The sequence below is a fragment of the Micropterus salmoides genome, unplaced genomic scaffold (assembly GCF_014851395.1).
Source record: "Micropterus salmoides isolate LMB-PRFRI ecotype aquatic unplaced genomic scaffold, ASM1485139v1 Ms_hic_scaffold_13, whole genome shotgun sequence".
In the NCBI taxonomy this organism is placed as follows: Eukaryota; Metazoa; Chordata; class Actinopteri; order Centrarchiformes; family Centrarchidae; genus Micropterus; species Micropterus salmoides.
Window position 1 is genome coordinate 5,972,083 of NW_024040374.1, and position 26,614 is coordinate 5,998,696.

Sequence of the window (26,614 nt, forward strand, 5' to 3'; positions counted from 1 at the left end):
GACCTGATCCTGTTTTTCAGCTAAATTACATAAGCGTTAAATTCCCTTTGTCGACCGATTAAAGCAGACAAAATCTCGGCACCATACGTTTTTTCCCCTTAAATTTAACAAATTTCTCCAGGGGTGCAAACTCCTGAAGGATGCACCTAAAGTTATCGAAAACATCCAAAATGGACCTTTGTGATAACAGCCACAAAATCCAGGGAAGAACAATAACACTGTGGTGATAATAAGAGCAAACGCAACTTCCATAAATAAGAGTAAAGGCAACATCCATACATGTCTTTAGTATCAGAGAAACTCAAGAGGATTTTCAACAAACACCAAATCCCTGTGTTTTTTAAACCCAAGAACACCCTAAGACAGATAGGCCTACTGGTCCACGCCAAAGACAGCACACCCAAACACAAGAAAAGCAATATAATGTATGCTATCCACTGCAGTGAAGAATGCAAGGGCCTATATTGGGGAAACTAAACAACAACTACACACAACTCATGGCTCAATACAGAAAGGCCAACTCTCAGTTTAAGGACAGGGGACACTCTTTTGATGACAACAGTATTTTGAATAGGAAGGACAGACTGATGGTTTAAAAGAGGAGTCAAAAGAAGCCATCTTCAGAAGAGAAGAGAAACAATCTCTCAACGGGGGGGGGGGTCCTGAGACACCACTTTCAATGCTGCCCTTCATCTCTTCCCAGGAGACTGAACATTCATATCAGGCCTCATGTGACAATGCCAACAGCGGTCATTCAGACTTGGCTTGACTCCAACAACCATGACTGACATTACAATTGCCAAGAGGCATGTGTCACCTTGATAACAACCCCACAGAGGTTAAATAGCTGGGACCAGTCTGTCAGAACTTAAGAAACCCTTTTGAATGAGATGTGAAAGTCTTTGAGTATCTTCAACCAAGTCCAGTTGCCCTTTATTTTAACCCACCTTGGACTTCCCTTAAATTTTTAATTCTTCTCAATTTGCTAATTACATTTTAAAGAGTTTTTTCCCCTCAAAGAATTTCAAGATAGCTGCCTTGTCGACCTTTATCCATTATAAATCAAGCATTTACAAACTAAGAAATTGTTGTTGTGGTATTCTCAACAAATAAAGCCAAGTGTGTTGAGCCAAATTAAAACATAGGCACAAATGAATGCAATTTGTGCTTATTTGGGAAACAAGTAAAATGCAAGTAAGTCATTGTCAGAGAGCAGGGTTATCCTTGTTAAGTTTAAGTGTTCTTATAGAGGGTCAGCGGAGCAGGACCACCCCATAAGAGTGTGTGTTCAAATGTCACCTGAAACTAGTTCCTGTAACTGACACTGCAAACGTTGGTTTAAGCCTACAGTATGTTGCGGAAGTGGAGGATGACGTCAAATGTATCATTAGAGCAGTATTAGAGCTGTGTTGAAAACTAATTCTATTAAGTATTTATCCTCCAATATGTCCTACCTCTGATAAATATTGTTAGGTGTCCAGGAAAAGCTGACAATGATAACATTTAATTCAACTGAATGTTGTTGTCTGGGACAACTGGACTTTTTACTGGTAGTAATAATAATTATCCATTTTAAATTCATGGAAGCTCCTTAATCCTGTTAACATACTGTTAAATTATGTAACAGAAAAACATATTGTACTCTCACAGCCTAGCTAAAAGAAATGTTTACTTTACACTGACTCTCTTTTGAACTTTTCCACCAATTTAATGCACGTCAGATAATCAGTAGTGTTTATATAGAGTATAAAACCAGCCAGGACCTTATAGATCTATAAAACATGTAGGCTGCCATCATCATGGTTTTTAGGCAACACATTCCTGAGACACAATCTCAGTGATTAATAAAAAAAAAAAATTATATTCATATAATACTTCGCAAAGAAAACTCCCAAATAGTCCAACTTGCAAAAAATATATAATTTTTTCAGTCTAGCATCAAATCGCTGTCAATTCATATATATTTTCTGCAAGTTCGACAGTGTGCGGGAGTTTTCTTTACAACTTTTGACTTACCTGTCCCCCTCCGACGCACCTGTCTCTCGCTATATAGGTGCAAAGTAATTCACTGTTCTGAGATTTATCTAATACCACATTCATTCTGGATTCAGAATGAAACCCTGTGTTCACATAACTTTGCTCATAAAATTATTTTATCACTACAAGTGTACACCTAAATACATTAATGTGATTCTGATTTAAGGCTCACTGGAGAAGAGTCGCCCTGTTCTCTAGTTTAATCACATCTGATGAGCTCTCAGCTCTCCTTCCCACTAACATGATACCCTCACAAGTATCATGTTTGCGTTTTGAGGAATCACATATCATTTGTGTCCTGCCCTTTCGTGCCACCATAAATGCAAAGAAAACATACAGCAGCTCTGTTTAACTGATTTTACTGCCATTACATACCTACCACACTTCTGCTTTAACTCTGGGGCAGCACTATTATAAACAGGTAACTAGTAGTGACTAGTAGTTGACTTCCACTTCCCTTAGCACATCCAAGCTGGGAAATGGGAGATCAGATGAAGTGAAAATGCTGTCTGTGTGTTGTGCAGTGATTCTGTGGGACAAGCTTTTAGAAGTTAAAGGTTTGACCTATAACATTACAGAAGCCTCATAATGCCTTTGGTTCACCCATTGCCTGCTTAGCAGGTATGAGTGCAGCATGGTCTTTAGACACCAGCTTATATGAACTTTAGAAAAGGGCTTTTGGTTATGAATATTAACTTAATGCTGCTTTGATAGACCAGTGTGAGTGCTTTTACCAATCATTCTTTGAACAAAGTAGTCCCCCTATGCAAACATATTGAAAACATTCGTATTGCAACAACATTCCTGACTTTTTGATGTATAGTTAACTAAGATCAACGCAAGCTGAATATTTAGAATCAGGTTTTAATTAAGGTACTTCAAGTTCAGCCTCAAGATACTTGACTTAACTGTAACATAGACAAGATTTGAACCACTTCATCCACTTATTAGTCAGTTGTTCAAAAAAAAAAAAAGAAAATGTAAATATTCCATTAAATTCACTCTTCAAAATTACATTATGCAACAGAATGACAAAGCAGGAACTCAGTGCTTACATACAGTATATACACATTAGCTTTGCACTACTTTGCACCACCAGTCTGTGTCCTGTTCCTCAGAGATCTTTCAACATGTAACAATAGCGGTATTTTCTTTTATGGACAAATGCAAACACAGATAGGCAGATTAGACAATTTTTACTAAAAATGCTCAAAGTAGGATGAAGTCAATCCACTTTTAATATGATCCATATCATCAAATGACAATTATCAAATTATAAATGCCTTTAGCAGGCCATCTTCTTATCTATTTTTTGTTATTCAAGAAAATCTGCTTATTGAAATAACCAAGTTAAAAGAGAATTTGCCCTCATACCTACTGTAAATGTGCACCATGTGTGGTTTGAAAAGAGTATTAAAACAAAAAGATTGAGTATAAGGTAAATTCCCTTTAGTCTTCCATTCAGAAGGCTGAGCTGAGTGCATTGTGCTGAGTGATATGAGACGTAGGGAGGCAGGGGAGGTTTGGGGAGGCGTTAGTGGGAGGGCCAGTCTCAGGCATTGCTCCTTTCGTCTACTGTAAAAGTTTCCATGGGGCCCTTGCTCAAAGCCTTGATGTCATTCAGGAGACTGGTTGGGGTCAAAATGTGAGAAGACCCTGTAATCAAAGTAAGAAAGAACCAATAGGTCCCAAATTAGAGCATAAAACCCTTTCACAATTCTGGTGGAGCATGTCTATCTGTCTGTCACTCACCTATGATGACCTCGCAGGACTTTACTGCCTGGGTGACCTCATAGGCAGAACGCATTTCGGAGAAACTGATTCCTCCTATAACAAAGATGATGAGGCGTGAGCCAGTCCGGCGTTCATCCTGATTACTGGTTTTGTGCTTCTGACGGGCACTGTGGAGCAGAGGATGGAAAACAAAAATTTACCATATTAAAAAATTTCAATCTTGCCAGGAATCAGTAAAATCAAGACCCTGGCAACACAAGGACAGGGTGTTGGATAGATGCTCAAACTCTAGATTCCAAACACAAACCCAGATAATTTTTGTAAGTAAACTCTATGGTAGTGACACTTCAGACAACCCCATTAAAAACCTATCAAACTGACGGAGCTGAAACTAGCGGGCCCGAATGTAATATTTTGGGCTTCGAAGAGTCGATACTCCCCCGGCAGCGCTCAGCAGTCGGCCCACGTTATGCTTATGAGTGTTTAAACATGTGTTGATAAGCAGGCTGCCATTTCACAAGCTACAGATATAGGCTAACGGCGGGGATGGGTGTGAGTGAGAGAGATAGAGAAAAAGAGAGAGAGCTCTGTTTAACGTTTTAAACTTTGTTATGGCTAGGGTAGCAGACCCAAGTGCAGGACTACGAAAGGGAGGAGTTACATAAAAGAGAAATATTTATTGCGGGGTTACAAGGATCGGATATTGAGCAGGGGAAGAGCGAGGCAGATTGTAAATAGATGGGTGGCGAACCGGGTTCGTGGCTGCTGCGCAGAACAGGGGGAACTGTACCTGAAAGTGTCTGATCTGAGCAGGTCCAGAGCAGAATCTGAGAATAGTTTAGCCGGGCGGTGGTCAAGGGGGAGCAGACAGGATTTTAACGTGCTCCCACACAGCTGAGGGCTTCATTTTGTTTTCTCTTTGCGGAGTGTTACATTAACTGCTGTGTGCAGAGGTCAGGCGCACGAAAAAAAAAATTCAACATTCGAATCTCAAATATATTATAATATATATATTCGGGTCCAGGCCTAGAAACTAGTAGCACAAAATTGTCACTGGAGGGCGCTAACTTATCTGCATTTGTCTGTAAAGGCAAATCTGAAGTTTGTGTGCGTAAAAAATGTCCCTTGTTTTGTCATAGATTTTCTTTGGGTGAAAATTAAAAGACAACTGCCTATTACTTTTGAGTAAAAGACAGCATATTCGAATATACTTATATTTTAATGTAGTCTAATTTGTAAAATGTCATATATAACACTTGGAAACAAGACAAAGGTTTAAGCTATCAAAGTGTTTCATGGAGGAGTAATTAAAATAACCTTAACAAATCCTGATCAAAGCATCTCCAACTACTTCCGGAAACTACTGACCTGGTAGTGAGTTAGTGTAATGACTGAAAACCTACTATACCTGACAGCACCAGAGCCATTCCAGGCAGCAGGACACTCAGACTGGTGTGGCCATTCTTTGGTGTCCAGTTTGTTCTCCACAGCATCCTGAAAGTAACAGATTTTAATGTATGTCATTTGTAGAAGTTAAGTCCCATAAAGATGAACTCTCTTTTGCAAGCCCATATCATACATTTGAGTATAAAGTTTTGTTTGTACTTGATCTGCAGTGTGTTCTTTGTACTTAATTGTGAATTATTTTACCACTTACTGTGCATTTATCATGTACCTTACTACGTACTGTGCAATTATTTTTATTACGTACTGTTTCATAGCTCACTTCTTCAGGTGGCTCAGGTGGTTATTTTATCTTCTTTTATCTTATTTATTTTCTTTATCTGTGTTTTCGTCCTCTAAATGTTAATGTGGTTGTAAAGCACTTTGTGACTCTGAAAAATAAAACACAATTCACATACATTGAGAACCTCTAAGTAATATTAAGGTATTTATAAAAGGCTAAATTGGCAGTTTTGGAGTTTTATTCTTTCATTTTAGCAGTCAACTTCCCAATGTTGTGAGAGGGTTTGCACCAAAATGATCAAAGTTCAGAAAATACTTCTGTCTGTTTAACACATAATGCCAGGTTTCAAACATGGGAACACAAGTTTGACTTTTCCCTTTCATAACTTAAAAAGATGCTTCAAATAATAGATTCCTCAGTCACAAAGAACCAAATGTATGGGGTAATCCTATCCTATGGTGAAAGCACATAACTACATGATCATTTCTGTTCCAACACAAAAACAAGTTGCATCAGGAGATGTCAAAACACAGCTTAAGATAGAGAAAAAAAATCAGCTGTGAAGCACCTCTCAGTCTCACAGATTCAAAATTTTGGTTGTGATTCTAAACTGATAAGGCTCACTGTTCATTTGAAGCTTTTCACTGAAACATAAATGATTTCAACCAGATTTTATGCTGCCACACATCAAAAGATATTCTGTTTCCTGACGCAAGAGCAAACTGTTCTACACAGTTTACAGGAAACCAGGTGATGGTAGTGGTGGTGGTGAAGATGGCTCCGAAATTGCTTTTTAGGTAACGACGGGAAAGGGAAGTGAAAATGAAGAGAATTTATTAGGTTACAGAAATGGCAGTGCATTCAAATCCCGTTGGCAAAAAATTTAAACAATGAGCCCTACCAACTGGTCCGCCACAGATAAATTTCACTTCTAAAAAGACAATCTTAACTTTCTTTGTGGCCACGGGCTTCTTCTTGCTTCAGTTGATACCTACATATGGAATTTCACTTATAGGGAATTACAGAACTGAGACTCAGTAATGAGGTCAAATTTTTGAAATAACCTTATTTTATGATCAAAAGGCACTAGAATAACTGCCTCTCAGTTCCTCATCCATTTATAAGAATTAGGGTAAAAAAGCAGTTTTAAATAAAGTAGCCTCACAGATGATATATTATTTCTTCCATGTTTTATGGCTTTCAGCTCAAGTAATTTACCAGATTCAAAACAAGACAGTGTGAAAAGGTAAATTGGACTACTCTGTGCACAACATGTCTCTTTTTACAGCACAAACTTTAACAAGGCAGCAGGCGAAGGTGACATCCTGTCACTGTTTTAACACAAAACATAATCTCACCATATCACAATAACATCTTACAGAGAACCCATTTAACAAACAATAAAAGCAGAATTGGTACGAATGTATGTTGCCGAAACAGAAGGATCATCCCAAGGGATCAAAACAAAATGGTCCATTATTGTGCCTTATAGATCCAAAGACGATGTCTTGATGCTGCCTATCAAAATACCTGAAACTGGTCTTTTGTGGTGCTGTCTCAGTTCTGTTAATAATTTTTCTCACAAATGCCACTCAGAGGGGGATTGGGGAAGCAGTGAGCTAGATCGAGCTACACGTTTGTGAGACAAAACTTGCTGGATGCTGGAACTGTTTCCACCCTATGTGACAGGAATGAAAGCTGCTAACAGAATATATTACTCCATCTTCTCTCACTGACCTCCATCACATCTTTTATGACAGGAGTCCATCTGGAAAGGTTGTACGTCTGCTCCTGAGAACGGTCCCGTCTGGTTGGTTTGCGAGAGAAGAAATTTTGCTGGACAGAGAAATACAAGAAACAATAAGCAGGATTCAGTTAAGACTGAATGACAGAACTGGACAGATGAACAAGATGACACAGTATATAAAAAAAAGAAACCCTGAAAGAACCATGGTGAAATTTCCAGCCAGCAGCTACAATTTATCATTGCTGGTAGTTCAAAACCATGGGTACACTCATCTACAAACGACTTAAATCAATCAATCTTTTCCTCTTCCTCACATACCGACGTGATGATAGGAACCCCCAGTTCTTTCCAGTTCAGGATAAACTCTCGTTCGTCCTCGATCTTTACATGCTGGATGAGTTTGCTCAAGTTCTCGTCTGTTGTTCCTGTTAACACACACAAAACAAACCAGTGAAAATCTAATCATAGTTTATTAGGACTGCATCCTAGTCAAATAAGGGTATTGGTCAACATGGGGTTTTTGGTCTATTTCATGGAAAAACAGTATTGACATCCCTGACATTAAGACAATATTCACAAATATGCTATGGACTATTTATTTGTATATTTGTGTAATGTGGTCTATAAAACTAATCAACTAATTGATATCTTAGGACTAGTAGTCACCTAAGAATTTCTCTTTTATATCCTGGCTGACTGATTCTCATTGCCTTATATCCGTTCTTTAAATGTCTCTCGGTCACTCTGATAGCCTGCATGCTGAAAGGTCCCTAGAAATAAATGGCTACAAAGCAAGATACTGCTTTACAGGACCCTAATGAACTGAGTGAAAAGAAAACAGTCTGCTGCAGGAGAAGATTGGTGTACCATTGAGGCTAAAGATGTAAAGCAGCACAGCTCTGATCTTGTCATGGGTACTGTATGGGTGGAGCAGCACAGGCAGCAGGGTCCTCATGGGGTCTTTCACCTTCACCCCTTCCACATCTGACCCCACAGCAAGGTCCTACAAGGAGACAAGTGATTTTTCCCCCCTCATTCTTCATTTAGGAAATATTATGAATGTTTCCTCATTTTTAATATGTTTTCATAAAGCTCCATATATTTTACATCTGGAAGCGGACCAGTAAAACACACACTTCTACTGAGTTACTCCTTAGGAGGATGCTACCGGTCATGAGGCTTTCTATCTGGCACATGCTCCCCAAACTCACTAAACCACAGCCACACCCACTGACTTGTTCACGCAGTTTTAGTGGTAAAAATATTTGGCCCTTCCTTCAAAACAGATTTACAAAGCAAAGACAGACCTGTTCAGCTTTGCAGAGTTTCTCAACGTTGTTTGAGAAATGTTGCATGCAGTCCTCGGCCAACTGCAGATGAATAGTTTTCTAGAATTCAGACAGAGAAAAGTTAAGAACAATTCGAACAGAACAATTTTTAAGTATTACTGAGTGTCAAATTATTTCTTGTAATGAAATTACAACATTTATCCTAGAGGTCAGAAATAATGACTTTCACTTCCGTTTTGCTGCCAAAAAAACAAACAAAAAAAAACATGATGAAGTCAACCCCACATGATACTAGTCTTTGGAGGCACCACACCCAACCACAATATAATGATAACTTAGCTCTATAATTACAGGTAAAATGTTACTGGATGAACTTGTCCTTAAACCAGTGGCATGTCACATCTCAAAAGTTGCCCCTAAAAAAGGCCCATTGAAAAAAAATCTCAAACTGAAGTTGAATAAATAACTTTAAGGTAAGGTTGCCAGGCCTTTGGGATACCACTCCAAAAGCAATTTAATCACACTGGTACTGCAAACCTCAGTTAGATGTTTACGGAAGGCGGGCATCTTCTTCATCATTTGGGCCAAATTGCTAATTGTGATCTGGGGAAAAAAAAATATGATGTGTTCAAGATTTACATTTAAGTATTAAGTATTAAACACACAGCTCAAGAGATCAGGGAAGCACATAAGAAAAACCCATAGCAATGTACCTTCTCGCCTGGCTGTTTCTTGCTAGCAGATATTTCCTTTACCATCTTGGGGATTTGTCTATTGTAAGAAAAAAATGGTGTTAGGGTAAGGATGACAGGAATGGAACACTGCCATCCTTTAGATCTTGCACACTTACGCTGAGACGTCAGCAATGTGCTTGTGCCTTAGCATAACCCAGAGCATGTCATCCTCATTCAGCAGGGCCTGCTTCTCTGAGCTATCTTTAGACTTGTACCTGGCCACAAAAATAACAAGATAATTGGTTACAGTTAGAAATGTACAGTATGTCCAAATTTTAAATCTTGTCTGCCATGTGATCTTGGCGATGTGGTGCAGTAAACAAACTATGTATGTGTGAGTATGACGAGATACTGTACAAAAAGCTTGTTTTACTTGTAGGTGTCATTCTGGATATCAATGAGGTCATAAGCCATGGCCTGGTAGGTCAGCTCATGCAGGATAGGGGTGACGGGGTCAAAACCTCTCTCCATTATCAACAACTGGGCCTGGGTCTTTCCCTTGTGATTAGGGAAAAATACACAAATCAAAACATTTTTTTCCAACAGGATGCCTTGTGTTAAGCTGTCAGTATTTTAAGGTTTCCATTTACTCCCTGGGCTAAGCTCTTGTTTATTCTGTCAACAGTCTTTCTTCAGCAAGTGTCTCACCTTTTTGTTGCCACTATCATCCAGCTCGTAGTGTCTGGCCAGCTTGTTGTCCACCAGCTCTGCAAGGGTCTTGGCGTTCTCCATGCTGCCGTCTCTGGTTGGGATAAAAATAGTTTCCATCAGTTATCACAGTCAAGTTAATACACATTCCTGTAGCATTAATACCAATTTTAGTTAATCCAGCAGAAGCTACACAGATACAGTGTTCTGGTTTAAGTCACTTTAAATCACCCGTCAAGTGTTTTTGACAAAAGTTCTAAAAACAGCTGGGTTTTTTTTCCCTAGTTCATTTGTTGTTTTTTAATTACCTTTTTTGTTTTTGTATGGTTTTAATTTTTGCTTTTGCACACAAGGTCTTTGCTGAAAATAAAATTGTACTTTGTGTAGGAAAATAAAAGCCAAACATTGATGATGTTGGAATTTACAATTAAATTTTATTATGCTATGCTAAGCTACGGCAAAGTGAGGTGATGTTTGTGCTGTATTTAAGATCCATTTCTTTTATGCAACAGTTAGGTAACAGACTCTATGGTCTCAGTTCAAGCTTTTCTCATAAATGTTTTCACTCTGCTTGAGGGCTGAGGTGTACTGTAAGCTGAGAACCCTAATATTCTCCGGCTTACTTCTTATATCTGACACCTGGGTACTCGTCCAACGTGGCACAGAGTGTGACGAGCTGGTCTGCAAGTGTCTCCAGTGTCTTCTTTTTGTCGTGACTATTGGGACTGTAGATGCTTTGGAAAGCCCCCGGATTATCACATGTGAACACCTGAAAAGCATCAAACACACAAGTGTAAAAAAAAAAAAAATTTCAAAATACAGAGAACAAACCAGTTACAATTCCCAAGCCATTAGGACATATTTTTAAATTGTTACATTACTGCATAAACCAGGAAAGATTGACAAGCACAGCAAATCTATTCCTCCCAGTAGCAACATGACATTAGGCACACTGAGACAAGTAAAGTTCCCCTCAGTTAACATTTTGGATAAAAAGAGGAAATGGAGCTTTACAAAAGAGCGCAAAAGAACACACACTGCAACCACTCACTTGTGCCTCTTGTGGCATGAAGCAAATGTTTATTTCCTTACAGACTCGTATGTACTTTGCACAGTGGAGCTTCATGTTGTTGAACAGGTCATCTGGACAGTCTGTGGGGAAAAAGCTTTAAGATGTATGTTATCTGTTAAACAAACAAACAAAAAAATCTAAACATTTTGAGATTAAAGTAGTGATTTAGAGGTTACTTACAGTCAGTGAAATAAACATATGCTGCTTTATATTTGGGTTTGGTCTTGAAGTCAGCAATAAAGGCATCCACACACTATGAAATTAAATATTAAGATATCACTACAAAGTTTATCAGAAACAGTTTGGAATGAAAAAATGTCACTATCAAATTTTGCAGAAATAAAAACTTCCAAATCCAAATGCAATATGGCCTTCAAATGGTTATAATCGCAAACCTTAGCAGTAGGTGACATAAAGTAGATGGCCTTCATTTCTGGAACAGGCTCTCTGATTTTGAACAGGTCCTCCACAACTAAAGAAACAAAATATTTATTTCAAGAATAGCTGAAGACATTGACATACAGACTTCGGATAGTTCTGTCTCTTACCAGTATTACGTAAAAATAAGTGTTTCAACATTATGCATAGCCTACTTGTTATTTTCTCTGACATCAGATCGGACATTTTGCAGCATGATGAAAGGAGCTTGGTGGTGAAGTGGTCCAGAATCAATATCTGTAATGAAATTAAATTTGTATAGGTCAGTCAAATATGTAACAAACTGTATTATACTTCTAGGGAGTGCAGCTCCACATGAAAAGTATTAGCACTGCTAAAAGCTGGATCTGTATAGTGGAAGTTATCCATTTTACATGCAATTCCAGTCTTAGGACTCAGTATTGAGTACATGGAGGGTTGCCTTACATTCCATACTTCAGATTTTCTGCAGTCTTTGATAATGGTATCTTGTATTCCTGTAAGAGACACAGAACGTGAATCATTAAAAACATCAAAACCAGAAGAAAAAAAAAACTGTAAAAGACTATGCTATTTGAGATCTAGCTTGGTTCTAGCGCTGAAATGCTGGTGGACAGAAACCAAGAGATCATAACTTTACACTTACATAAATCATTGTTTAGGGTGTGCACATTTGTGATGGGCATTTATCTTTATTTTTTTTTTTGGTATTTCACCAACTAAGTAATCACCGGAAAAACAATAAATAATCAATTCACAGCACACGTCGTTTTTTTTAACGACATGTAACGTTACAGTTGCCTAATAACTCGATAACAGTGTGTAACGTTATGTTTTCCCTTATTTTAACCTCAACCCAAACTCTTCGCCTAAACCTGTCAGCTCTGCGACATCTTAACACACCCTAACCACAACCACGGAAGGCACCGCAACGGGGAACACAAACGTTTTCCCGGCGAGGAAACAGACTTGTTGTCGTTAGGTTTGTACCAGTTCACGGTATCCGAGTTATTGTGGTTAATAATATTGTAAACGTAGTGTGTGAACGTTAGCCTGCCAATCCAAGGTGGGGCTCTAGCCGAAAGAAAGTGACCTCACTCCGGCTATCGTACAGTTACCCTGTGGGCTACAAGAGGCGATGACAGCAAAGTTATGCTAAATAATAGCGCCCAGTGTTAACCCAAGTATAGTCTACTGTTATTACCCTTCAGGCTGTTCCCCCAGTCCAAGTGTGTAAACTTCCGTTGCGATAAACAGAATGAAACTTCAGTCCAAGATGTAATGTCACAAAGGAACAGTTATTGAAAAACAGCACGTACGTTAGTTAATAACCCTTCGAGTAATGACAACATTATGAAAGCGTCACGCCGTTTTACATGTGCAATAAACACTCTCACATTGGAGTGAACTTACTTTTCCAAACTATTCTTTTCAGCCCGTGGTCTGAGCCCGCTGCCATCTTGCCTTTTTGTTTTTTTTTTCCCAACTCTGCACCTCTTCCTGTCCCGTGTGTCCTCGCACTATGACGTCAGCTGCGTCAAGAAGTGTGCGACGGAGCGCTACTGTAGTTTTTTTACAACCACAATAGAAAACTTTAGTGTTTAGCGTCATCTACTCATCTGACAGTTTATCCATCTATCTATCTGTTACTCTTCTGGCATTTTTGTTTAAAATATAGATGGATACAGATAAAAGTGAAAGTCGCCAGTGAAAAGGAAACATGATAAACATATAGGTCTGTTAAAAATGACGATACCCAGGGTAATTCAGAGATATGCAAATAAAACATTTACTTTCTTGGTTAAAATAATGACATGAAATGAATGATGAATGAATGATATAAAAAGTCATAAACATGAGTCAGTGTTATGAGATAGGCGTACTATGTCATAATCATGAGATAGTAAGAACATTTTAATCAAAATTACGATATAAGCTTACTCAAACACGAGATAATAAGTCAATTATCTGACAAAATTGACTTATAACGTTGACTTAGTATCGCAACTTATAGGCTACGACAAAATATTTGACTACCAAATCACTTTGAGAAACTTTATTCTGAAAATTGTATTTATTGTTCCTTTCCTGAGAGAAATGGGCTATATTCATTCATCACTCCCTTTCACACCTCAGCGTAAAAGTGAGTGATTTGAGGCCTTTGGCAAGGGCAATCCAATTTTGTGCTATCTTGACTACATCCTTGAATTTAGAATATCATGCCAATAGCTACAACAGTGTTTCTGTCTCATGCTACCAAGAGATGGGCACAAATACATCAAAAAGTATCTTGTTACAAATGACAAATACTTGTTCATCAAATTTATAAAAAATAAAATCCAAAATAGTAAGTAGCCTACTGATTTGAGAAAATTGATTTAATTAAAATACAAGTGATTTGAAGATTTGAAGATATAAAAATGCATTCTATATGAACTGATAACCACATTTTAGGGATTTAGTAGACTCAATATGGGTCTGACCTTAAACCCCTTGCATTGAAAAGATGCGCTCTGCTAATTTCCCACATCATAGATACGATGTGGTCAGTCAGGATATCTCGGAGGTGGGAGCTGTGAATTCAGGGGTGCATGCTGGGTGGTTTCAGTTCCAGAGGACATGAGTTTGCTAATTGCCCTTTTCTTCTGTTGAATTTTATCGTCTTTAAGTAAGCCTGCGTTAGCATGCAATATCCAATCATACTTTGATTACATACCTTTATTTCACGGGAAATTTGCATCAAATCCCAAAGCAGCTTCTTTACTGAAGCTACTGGTCATGAGGAACACAATAGTTCACAATGAGTTGCTTGACCCAACAGGACATGCCATGTGATTCCCTTGCATTTAGCGAAAGAATGTGATTAGACTTGTACAGTTTTTCCCTAAAGTTTAAACCTGGGGATAAAAATCTGTCTTATTTGAGAAAAAGTAAACATATTTCAAATACAGAAATACAAGCTCTTAAAGTAGTTAGTTACAAAGTACATCTTATTTATTCTGTATTTTAAATACATTTAGGCTAACTGAAATACTGCCCATCCCTGTTACCCGATCTGCACCAGCCCCAAGGTGCATCTCTCTGCTTCGCTATGAGTGGACATTTACCTCCAGTGGGAGGGACCAGATGCAGGTATTTCAACCACAGACACCAGATATGTTTAAGGAAAGGTGAAACAGTTAAGTGTGAAACATTTTAACAATTCTAACAGAAGTTGCAAAGTGTGAGAAACTGTGACAGGAGTGTTTTAAAAGACTGACGTGAAGAATGGGCGCAATGAAGTGGCTGGTGATTTTTGTCTTGCTGGGCATGTGTTCACAGGTACAGTGAAATAATACAATTAGTTAGACTAGAGATTTCAAATCCAGACACAGACTTTTTGTTGAGAAAGGGAAGAGCACAATGCAATGGAAAATTAACTTTAAAAGTACTTAACTAGTTTGTAGTAACTTGGATTGTATATAATTACATAAAACTGTTACTAATATTCTCTCAGCTGTAGTAATTTGAATTGTTTAAAATTACATAGAACTGGTAAAAATATTCTATCTGCTGTAGTAACATGGATTGTATATAATTACATAAAACTGTTGACAATATATTCTCTCATCTAAATTTGCAGGCTGCAGCACAACCAGGTACTATATATTGTCTTTTACTACATACTACTCTGTAGATATTTATATATATCAGCATGAAGGGGCACAAAACCCCTTATATATTACTCATTATTTGTAAAATAATACATGTCTTTGGTGATAAACAAGTGCTATAATGATCTACACTTTCATCTCTCTCATCAGCTTTCCAAGCATCAGTGTTCTCAACAACATCCCAGACTGTGATTTTCAGATGGACCAAGTACTCTGGAGCCAGCTCATACAAGATCACTGTCGCCCCCCAAAGCTCACCAAACAACCCCATTGCTTTTGCCACATACGGTCCAAACATAGTGTTGGGCTCTGTCAACTCTCTGTCCCCAAACACCCTGTATACATTCACAGTTACAGCTCTGGATGATTCCCAAGGAACACTGACCAGTGCGACTTTTGAGGCATCAACAGGTGAGGTACTTGTGTCCATACCTGTACTGTTTAAGTATGCAACACCAGAATATTCTATTTATTGTTGTTTAATTTGACATTACAAAAATAAGTTGTGTTGTGTTGACGTTGTATATGTTTGACTTTGTCTGAAAAAACTGAAATGTTTACAGTCTTATGTCATTCACTAATTCACTTTCAACATATAGTCTTAAAAAAATAAATAGTGGAGCCATTATAATAATTAATTTTACAGAGTAAATTATTTAAACACCTACACTGAGCAGAGTCACTGTAAAATAAATGTTAATGTAATGTAAATAAATGTCACTGTGTTTCACTTCAGTTTGGTTTACAAGGTAACACAGATGTTAGTCCTACTTAGTTGTGATGAAAATAATTATTGTTTTAATTCAGTGTGTGGTGTAACCAGGGAAAACAAAATATTATATATTATTCTCTGAAGTTTGTAAGTAAAAAGGTGGATTCCACAGCCAACAATTGCTGAGAAGGTGGAGGCCATCTCTTGCATCTCACTAGAAAAATCTACCTATTTGAAGTTAAAATTTACAGTATGTGTCCTTTTCTTGGATGCCGACTATTTTAGCCCCTAAGGCAATGGATCCCATCCAGACAGTGAAGCCAAAGGATAGCCGCACCTTGATAGCAGAGTTCAACTTGGAGACCGGGGCAACCTATTACATCATACGAGTCCAAAATGCCAACGGCTTCTTCAGAGAAGACACAGTGCACTCATCCCCTGCTGAGATCAAGTTCCTCACACCATACACTGAGTACAAGCTCAGTATCATGGCTGGGAACAGTGGAGGCCGCAGCCAGCCATCTCTTCCTGTGACTGCAAAGACAGGTACTGTTGTTTGTCACATTGTCTTTATTTGTGTGTGGAATGTTAGATTTCACATGTTGTCACTTCCACAGATATGAAACAAGATCTCATAAATTAATTCTAGAGGAAATAACACCCAAGGACTGGCCTTTGTGTAGAAATGAGTCACAAGTTCATTGTAAACACTGAGAAGGCTACTTTTCTTCGATCTCCATGCCCTACAGAAATCACTTGATCTGCCTCATTGTCCCATAGCAGGGCCACTATATACTGTGAGTTAATGTATACATGCATCATTTTCAGTCAAATCCACCTTCAGTCTTTGTGCAAATCCAGGTTAGTCTTGTAAATGCATCAGGACCCCTCAGGGCCTCTTGTGTATCGGTGGTAACTGTACCTGAACATTGTGTGTCAAACACAATGAGCACCTCATCCTGAGAACATAGCTATCACCTCTCACCGCCATGCCCACCCCGGAAGGGGGCTTATCTGATCCACATGAGCCAAAAAACTTATCCTCTGCACCATTGCTACCCAATTGCGCAGATTCTGAAGCACAGTTGTGAGACTCTTATTTATGTGGCAACCAAGGCTGTAGTTCAAAATCTGACATTACTGGCGGTAAATGACTCCTGAAATTAACTGTACTTGAGACTTGGGCTTAAATACTGTGAGAATTCAATTACTTGAAACATGATGCACTAAAGACTAAAAACCCCGGAAAACAAATTTTAAATTTCTCTATAAAATTAAATATTAATGACTAAATAAGCCACAATCAAAGTTAAAAAAAAACTCTTTAACTATTAGTTATTGAAGTTTAACAGACCTTCTTTGATTAGTGAGAAAAGCAAAGGAAAAAAACAAATACAGTATCAAAATCGCTCATGTGAAATTACTAAAACTGTGGCAGAAAAAAGTGTATTCTTGTAGGATCCCAGGATTTACACTGACAAAAGTTCTCAGGGCCTTAACGCAAATAGATCCTTCAAAGCAAAAGACAGGTCTCAAGTTTTGACTCTTGTAAAGCTTATATATTGAAATATTAGGCCCACAAAGTGAAATGACTTGTTCTCAGAAGTGTAAAAGACACTATCATTTCATATATCATCATCATCATCTATCATTTAAATAGTTAGCTTTCAGAGAGACAGAAGACTTGCCTTAAATCAAAAAACTAAAAAACCCAGCTTTGAATGCACAACCACTAACCACTAAAGTGACATTGTGTCTGTGTTAATTTGCATTTTTTATTTAAAATCCAGACAGGCAAAGGATCTTGGATGGAATTTGGATGAAAAGACTTCAACCACAACCCAGTGGAGTTTCATACCATGCAATGTTCTACTTTATGGAACAATTGTTCTCCTAATTTAAAACCTGTCAAACTTTATTCTCCTCCACAGTTTTGCATCCTCCTCTTTTCTCCGCCTACTCTCCCAGCAATGACAGCATCAATGTATCCTGGGTCCCTGTTGCTCAAGCTGTCCAGTATACCCTGTACATATACAAGTTTGGCTCAATCACCAACATGACGTACAACACCTCCAACACGTATCTGACCATCTCTGGCCTGGATGCTGGCTCACTCTATGTAATCAGTGGTTTTGCATGGGACCTCGAGGGCCGAAAGGGAGAGTGCAGTTTGTTCCACAACCTGACAACACGTAAGGGGGCGCTGAGACACTTCTCTGTGTGTTTTTACACTCTGTGAACTGCTGTGTACGTCAGATCACATACAGCAGAAGACAGGCTCTCCTATAACTATTAGTCCATTGGCATTCATAAAAATATATGAGAAATTGTATACTTAAAGAGATAAAAACAAAATAAAAATTAGGCGCGCATTTTGCACGTACTTTACCACAGTTACGTACTATGTCAGAGAACTCCTATTGGTGTGATATTGTAAGACTTCCAAATCTTACAATATCCCCATATAATCACTCATTTTAAGGTTAAGGGGTTTATCTGTGACGGAAACATGTATAAACTATATATATATATATAAATGTATATATAAATAACTTCATATTGGTACCTTGTATCTATATACTGGTGTTTATATATTTAGTATCAACTAAGACTGCATTTGCTTATGGTTTTGACTGACCTAATACGTGTGTATGTTTTTTTTTGCACTTTGATACATCATTGGGTGTGTCCTGATATTTTCTTGTTTTCTTTGAACAGGACCTCCGACACCACGTTCTGTCAATGTCTCTGTGGTATTATATAATAGTGTACCCGGACTCTCTGTTTCCTGGGAACTCGATCAGGGGGTCTATGGATCCATCGAGTACCAGGTGAGGAGTGATCAGAACCTCACATGTAACTCCACATCCAGCTCCTGCACCCTGTCGCCAATAGGCTGTGGAGAGATACACACTGTCCAGGTCATCGCCTCGAACAAGGCCGGGCCCAGCTTCCCATCCAGCCCCGTGGTGTCCATCAGCTGTGAGTATAGTAGAGTTTCGATTTGGATCAGCTCCACACAGTTGTATCGGCTAATATTGTTTTTTGATTGTTCTATTTTTTTCTAATACTGACTTTGACTTTAAGTGCTAAAGTATACACAGATATAAGTTCAATCATACAATCATCAGAGACATATGTATACAAATGTGTCAACCACAGTTGTTCATAGTTCATGAGAGATAGCAGGCTTTTTTATGGAAACCTTACTAAATTTAATGATTTGATGTATTTTTGCATCATTATAACGATGCATTTTGATTTATTTGGTATTTCGTTCAGTGGTTTAGTCAGAAACATTTCCATCATCCATTTTCTCTATAAATGACCAGATATTTTATCATATCACAATATATATTACCTTTATGGTTGGCAGCACACAGTGCATAGCTAAGATCAAGTCCCGTTTTTAAAAGGTCAATCCTGCTAATGTACCTCACCAGATTAATTTACCAGTTGCCTGCTTCTGGTTCCACTTCTCATCAATGTAATGAATAAAAAATCTAACATGTAATAATACATATACATTTAATATACGCTACAATATACAATATAATAAAAGAGTTATTGTCAGACTTTATCGTCTAATTAAAAAACATATTGTGTTATATACAGGAATGTATGAATAAAAATGACAATTTAATTATTAGTTTCTTACTACTGAGAAATGCTTCAGAAAAAACGCAGTGATAGTTATGGATCCAAAATGACATTGCATCTCTGAAAGCACAGTAGGTATATAAGTGTGACTCAACCCTGCTGCCCTGTGCTGCCAGTCCCCTGCCCGCCAGAGTCTTTGGCTCTTATGGAGTTATCAGAAGGAATCTGCACACTGACATGGAACCTGATGCCTCATGCTGACAGCTACGTGGCCTTGATCAAGAGAGGTGATGGCGGTGAGGAGACCTGCAACACCACCAGCAACAACTGTACCTACCACTGCACCTGTGGCTACACATACCTGATGTCTGTGTTCGCATTCAATAAAGCTGGCAGCAGTCCTAAAGGAGAGGATCTATACTATACCACCTGTAAGTGGCAGCTGAGGTGACATGATTTAAGATTTTAAGTCATTATATGACAGATTTTCAATGATCTTTATGTCTGTTTACTTGTGAATCATCTGTCTTTCAGTGCCCTGTTGTCCAGAGGGTGTATCCGTCACTGTGGTGAGCACTGACACTCTGGAGATCATGTGGACGGCCTCACGGGGGACAGAGTTGTATGAGACTCGGGCGGTGGACAGTTCAGAGGTCATCCTTTGTAACGACACGGCACCGGTGTGCGCCCTCTCTGACCTAAGCTGCGACACTTCCTACAGTGTGGTGGTGACACCTTGCAATGAAATGAGCGGATGCAACCGTGCATGCAAAGCTCACACACAAGACACAGGTAGAAAACTATATATACACTGTATATATACACTGTACGCACACACACACATATATATTAGCACTGGGCAACGATAAAAAATTGTTATTGTCGCAATTATTCGCATAGTTAGTAGTTAAAGTTTTTTTTCTGAACAGGTATCAGCAGAAACATTTTTTTTCTTTTTTCAGGGTGTAACACAAACAGTCTATGTTCAGTAGCAAGTGTCTCTGTTATAGTGAGGTGAAGTGCTCGCCTCACGCACACGCCCGCTCCCTGCCGGAGTTGAATTGTCTTGAACTTTTTGTAGGCTAGATGGAGCACAAATCAATGGAAGAGAGACTGATACTCGCTGTTTGTGACTTTCCAGAATCTATTACTCTTTACTAAATTTGCAAGGCAGAGCATCCCCGCAAAACTAGATGAAGGCCTATCAGGTAAAGTTCAACTCAACAGGCTACAGCTGTTTAGCACACAGAAGCCGGTGCCTTGGTAGGCCTACTATCCATAGAGCGCCTGCTGTTTACTCGCGGAGCTCTAGTCTCCCTGTCTGAAATCACCTGCTGAGCGCAGAGCAACCCCGCAGGGCCAAACGACACCGACATCTTCCCCAGTAGTAATCAGGATGCAGTGCATAGCTATCCACTTCACTATGGCATTTGATCGCTTGTCTTGCTTTTGTTTATCTTCTTCTCCCACACGCTGCATCCAGCGTAGTCTGCTGAAGCCTCTCTCCGCTGCTTGTTTGGGTGGCTGATTTGCAGGCTGTTCATCATCACGCCTGTGACCCATGGTTTGACTGTAGCCTATGTGTAGACTTGGCTAATAACAACTGTGTTAAGGTGCGATAAAATAATTGTCAGCGTTAATTAATTAATTCCTTAAAGTGATAATAACGCGTTAAGGTGCCCTGCCCTATTATATAGCCCAATATTTTTGTATATTTTACTTAAGTACATAAATTTCACATAAAACTAAAAAAGTAAAATGTTTATCCTATTAGACTTAAAATCCACTTGAACTTTAATACAGAAAAAATACGTTTCAAAACTTTATTTATTTATTTTACATATTCAAATAAGCTAAGAGTTCAATTCAGAAGCACAAAGTCTTTTGCTTCGTGCTTCATCTTGACTGATAGCTACATACATTTTGTTTGTTAAAAAGTTTGGTAAAAAAAAACAACTTTTCACTGAACAATTCACAAAATATTTAATACCAATATGAGGTAACAACCTGGGGTTGTCACATTTTATTTATGAAGAACCACATAAGATCAGCTCTGCCATAAATTCTACTTTTACAAAGCTCAACTTTTAATTTCTTCTTTCCTCCATCATCGTCAGCTCCCTGCATGCCGATGAATCTGATGCTGAATCTGAAAAACTCTTCCTGCACCGGTGTCAGCTGGACAGCAAACAACAGGCCTGCTACTTACACTGTGAGTGCGCTGGGACATGATGGAAAATACACCTGCACCACCAGTGGAAACAGCTGTGACATCACTGACCTTCCCTGTGGCTCCACCTACGAAGTCAGCGTCATAGCAACCAGCGCAGCAGGCCAGAGTTTACCAAGCTACTCTGACTCTCTAGAAACAGGTGAGTAGTCGAAGGTTTAGATTGATCCATTCAGTTACAAGGTACAGATGGTTGATGACAAGTTAAGAACTAGTATAAAAGCATATTAAAGACATGTTGGTCCACCGCAAGCCTTCAGAACAGATGCAGTGCTCTTGGCATAGATTTTACAAGTCTGTGTAAGTCTATGAAAGGATGAACACTAGTCTTCCAAAGAGAGCACCATCTAACATGTTGGTCCTAAATCTCCAATAGGGTGTGATCGAAGAAGTATTCAGATCTTAATGTAAAAGTAACAATACAAAAATGTAAAAACCCTCTGTTACAAGTAAAAGTCCTGAATTCAAAACCTGTACGCATGATAAGCGGTTGACGATGGATGGAAGGATGGACTAAAATAAAAGAAAGAGACAGATGCAGATACAGATGGTAGCTTTCTGGCATTCATATAACTGTGCATCATCTTCTTTTACAGAACCCTGTTGCCCGGTGAATCTAACAGTGGATCAGGTGACTCAGGCAGTGACAAATGTCTCATGGTCTCACGCCAAAGGAGCGCACTTGTTCATAACTTCTTTGACATCAACGCGTGGTCACGCCCGCTGCCACACCCAGGACTCCCACTGCCTCATGGGATGCATCTCCTGTGGGACCAACTACACCGTCACCATGGAGGCATTCAGTCACAGTGGGCTCAAGTCCAACTGCACCTATCAGGGCTTCTCATCTAGTAAGTGATGATGTTTTATTCCAATGAGAAGGAAAGATCGACCTTTAACACAGAGTAACAGAGCAGTTAACTTTAATTTTTACTTGTCACACAGAGAATATGATAAATGATACTAGTAATCTTGTCAACAGATACAATGTGCTGGTGGAGGTTTTTTTACCCAAAAATCGTCAAGATCCAACATCTACTGGTTTAAATAAAGAGTCAAATTATTGTTTAAATCAGGGTTTAAATGCTGCTTCAGAGTCCTTTACACACACTTCAAAATAATTTTACTATTCTAACATTATACTATTAATATCATAACATTAATGTCATATTTATGTGATTGTCATATTTGTGTCTTTACACAGCTCTTCAGTATACTTCTTAGAATATGGAAGCAATATTTTACATATTAGTGACTTCCCATGTAAGTGAGATTGGGAGTTTAGCCATTTTTATTGTTTTTGAAGTATTAGAACTACACAGATAAATTGGTCATACTGATATAATAGCAGATATTAGTTAGATACAGTCATAGATATTTCGTTATCTGCATATACACTCACCGGCCACTTTATTAGGTACACCCGTTCAATTGCTTTTTAACACAAGTAGCTAATCAGTCAGTCACAAGGCAGCAACGTAATGCATTTAGACATGTAGACGTGGTAAGGACAACTTGCTGAAGTTCAAACCGAGCATTAGAATGGGGAAGAAAAGGGATTTTATTGACTTTGAACGTGGCATGGTTGTTGGTGCAAGACGGGTATGAGTATTTCATTACTGATCTACTGGGATTTTCACTGATTTTGTCAGCATCACTTTTTGAAAGCATTTGTTAAAAATGTTCTGAAAAATAGTTTGCAGTAAGAAATGTTAACTAACAAATGAAAATGCTTTGAGAAGGGTTTATTTGCGCAATAGGTAAACATTCAATGCAATTTAAATATAGTTTCCCTTCATATAAAAAAAAGACATTTCCAACATAAATTGGAGCAGAAAATGTCTCCAGAATGCAGGAAATTATGAGTTTAAGGTTCAAGATCTTCTGGTGGAAGACCCCCAGACCCCCCGCTCATATATTTCAGCATCAAATATTTCTTCAAAATAGTGCGACAAATCTTCTCGTCTTGTTCTCGTGCATTGTCAAGTCTTGTATCATCACGCTCCTAATCTGAGCCCTATTATATGAGTATTATTATATGTATTATTACATTATGTCCCCACCACTTTTCAACACAAAGTGACGCCCTTGGCAAGGTGTAGCTAATAAAGTGTCAGTGAGTGTATGTTGACAGATAACAAGTAATAAGTAAGTAAATATGAAGAAATTAAAAATATGTTTCCATATACTGTAGGTGTCCATTTTTCCACCAGAAAGCACTGACAAGTTTATTTTTCAACTGTAAAATGTAAAATGTCCCACTCAGTATGTGTCATGCACACAATTCTTTAAAACCCTCATTTAAGGGATTCTTAATTTAGTTTGTATCACACACACACAGACACATCATTTCATAAAGGTCTCGCTCTGTCACAGGTGCCTGCTGTCCGTCAGGTGTCAGGCTCTACAAGATGGCAGGTAACTCTCTGCGGGTGTACTGGCGCAGCGGTGGCAGCAGCCACAGCTACATCACAGAGATGGTGGGCACCAGCAACAACTACACCTGCACTGCGGTTCCTGGGGAGAACAGCTGTGATTTTAGCTACATCCAGTGTGGGGATGTTTTTAATGTAATGGTAGCTCCGCTCACACCAGAGGGCAGCAAAGTCCTGTTCTGCCCCCAGAGACTGTATTCAGGTATGACAGTATTGTAAAACCTACATTTGTTAATAACAGTTAACTTTCTATGCTGTCTTAAAGTGTCAACAGATTTGTCGTGATATTTTACAAGACACACTGACAGTAATTTACACAATGTAGTTTCACCACTATCATTGTATATAGGCCTACTTCCTACTATAAAGGAATTGTATTAACTTTACTTAAGATTAGAACATAGCAAAACAGCAGAAAAGACTATTCAAACATTTTAGATCATCAGGAACTACAAGATGAAACATGATGACTCTGGATGACAACATTTTGGCTGAATCTGACTTTCTATTGTTTCTGCTCTCAGTCACTTGCTCAGGGAACAACATTGGCACAGGTGAGTATGTTAGCGTTCTGAAATTTTAAGGCTATTATAAGTTAAAATCATTTAAATCAAATCAATAATAAAATCAATCCCTGGTACTTTCTGATAAAAAGTTTAAAATGTATAATTTTTCTAACATCACTCTAACTTGTTATATCCAGTGATTTACAGAGGGAGGCGAAGTGTGGACTAGCACATAGTAAGTAAATATTATATATGACCTGTAGTGAAAGCATGAGGTAGTGACAAATGATAGTCATCAGTGGTTGATTAAAAGGAGAGAAAAAGTTTTGTGACGCCAGTGAGACTACTCTTTTTTGAGTATGTGGTTTTATATTTTATACTTTTTTCCTGAGACAGTACTTTGTAAGTAATATTTGAGACAAGTAAGATCTTTAGTAAATATTGAGTTGGGCTCATTTGTTTTCATAATGAAACCAGTTATGACTCTGGGATAGAGGGGAGTCTTGTTTATAACAGCATCCTGTAGCTATATATTGATTTATCACTGCACAGGTCATAATGAAACTTTGCTTGCATTTTAATATGATTCGTTCTGCATAAAAATATCAGCAATGACGTGAAGTTTGCTGTTGTGAGTTATCAAATTTTAGTAAATGACCTACATTAAATATAAAATTCCTGCAAACTGAATGTGACTAAATCTTTGATGTTTTGCCTTCACAGCCTCTTCCCCACGGATACAACAAACGCCTCCATCTTCTTCATCCTCCTCTTCCTCCTGCATCACCCCTGCCCCACTGAAATGAAGCCATGTGCTGATTCTAAAGAGAAGAACAACTATAACCAGAAATAAACCTGCAGTTTGCCCATGATACATAGCAAATAACATGATGAATAATGAGAAATGAATATTTGAGATGTTGTTCATTGTCATAAATCTGGCGTCCTCAATAATCATGATCAAGCTCTTAAAGGTAAAAAAACAAAACAAAGGCAAGTGAACAACAAGGGTAGATTTTGTGTGTGCTGCTTAAACTATGTATCATGAGACAAAATCATGGTATGAATTTGGTAAATGTAAAAAAAGTTTATTATCATAAAACTTTTACCAGAACTAAATGTATACTGTAACGAAAAATTTGTGAGTCTAATTTGAACGAATGTTATCCTTGCTGTTTGGTTACAAAAAATCTCATCAAATGACTCATCTAATTGACAAAACAATAACAATTAGCAAAATAGTAACAGTGCCCCAACAGACATTTTAAACAATTTATTAAATATCTCTTGTTTTAAGAATTATTAATTGGAGAATTAACCTAATTAAAACAAATTTTGTAGCTCTGGCCCTAAGTAGGAAGCCTCCTGATGATAAGTGGCGGACTTGTGCGTCTCATCATGTGTCACCCTGTAGCATACAATGTCTACAGTGTGCTATTGCTTGTTCTCAGGATGTGATTAACTGTTATATGTGTCAATGTGGTTGTGTAAACCTGATGTATATTTCCGTTAATAAAGAATTCCCAGCATCATATTTGTGTTTTGTGTTTTGTTTTGGACATTAACATGTGCTTTACATTGCCTCAACTTTCGGTTCCTGAGGGACAGACAGCTTTACTTGTTGTTAGCAGTTACTTCACCCACTGGTACTGCTAACGGTAGCTAGTTAGCCATGCAGCTAGCTGTCCTGTTAGCTGACTCTGCACCAGACTGCAATCTTTGTGCTCTGGGGGTGTAGGTGTTTAGACCTCTAAAGATAGTTGGCCTGTAGCAGCTATGGCCGGTGGGACCCAGTTCAGGCAGAGTCAGCTGATAACAGCAGCCACCTTACCACACAGTACTGTTATTGTAGGTTAGCAACAAGTAAAGCTGTCAGTCCATCAGGAAACTTAATACATCACAGAGCTGAGTCAGAGCAGCAAGGTGGACATCAGAATAAAAACCAGAGAATATTTCACTTTCCTTCATCAACAGCATATGACATGATGTTGATCATGTGACAATAAAAAGACCCATTGAAGACCCTCTATCTATGGGCTGAAGTGAGTAAATCTCCCTGAAATAAACGATTTCCCTTTTTTGCCCTCTGGTAACGTTTGTAACAACAATGCAT

The 26,614-nt window shown here is 38.4% G+C and overlaps 2 protein-coding genes across 2 annotated transcripts; one reads left to right on the plus strand and one right to left on the minus strand.

Annotated features, from left to right (window-relative positions):
* Positions 1 to 2,881: 2,881 nt before the first annotated feature.
* stxbp3 (syntaxin binding protein 3) lies at positions 2,882 to 12,877 on the minus strand. The gene is made up of 19 exons (XM_038715202.1): positions 12,779 to 12,877; positions 11,813 to 11,862; positions 11,542 to 11,623; positions 11,344 to 11,420; positions 11,129 to 11,201; positions 10,928 to 11,028; positions 10,500 to 10,645; positions 9,877 to 9,970; positions 9,602 to 9,726; positions 9,345 to 9,443; positions 9,208 to 9,265; positions 9,032 to 9,097; positions 8,513 to 8,593; positions 8,073 to 8,208; positions 7,524 to 7,630; positions 7,196 to 7,294; positions 5,180 to 5,265; positions 3,790 to 3,938; positions 2,882 to 3,693 (listed from the first exon to the last, which is right to left on the minus strand). The coding sequence occupies exons 1-19, from the start codon at positions 12,822 to 12,824 to the stop codon at positions 3,590 to 3,592; spliced, it is 1,779 nt and encodes a 592-aa protein (XP_038571130.1). The 5' UTR covers positions 12,825 to 12,877; the 3' UTR covers positions 2,882 to 3,589.
* A 1,764-nt stretch (positions 12,878 to 14,641) lies between these two features.
* Positions 14,642 to 26,030, plus strand: LOC119901339 (fibronectin type III domain-containing protein 7-like). Its single transcript, XM_038716970.1, has 14 exons — positions 14,642 to 14,686; positions 14,988 to 15,003; positions 15,169 to 15,429; positions 16,016 to 16,276; positions 17,662 to 17,922; positions 18,449 to 18,712; positions 19,507 to 19,761; positions 19,865 to 20,122; positions 21,448 to 21,702; positions 22,157 to 22,411; positions 23,937 to 24,197; positions 24,520 to 24,549; positions 24,699 to 24,736; positions 25,225 to 26,030. Exons 1-13 carry the CDS (start codon positions 14,642 to 14,644, stop codon positions 24,728 to 24,730), a joined length of 2,454 nt encoding a protein of 817 aa, XP_038572898.1. The 3' UTR covers positions 24,731 to 24,736; positions 25,225 to 26,030.
* Positions 26,031 to 26,614: the final 584 nt, after the last annotated feature.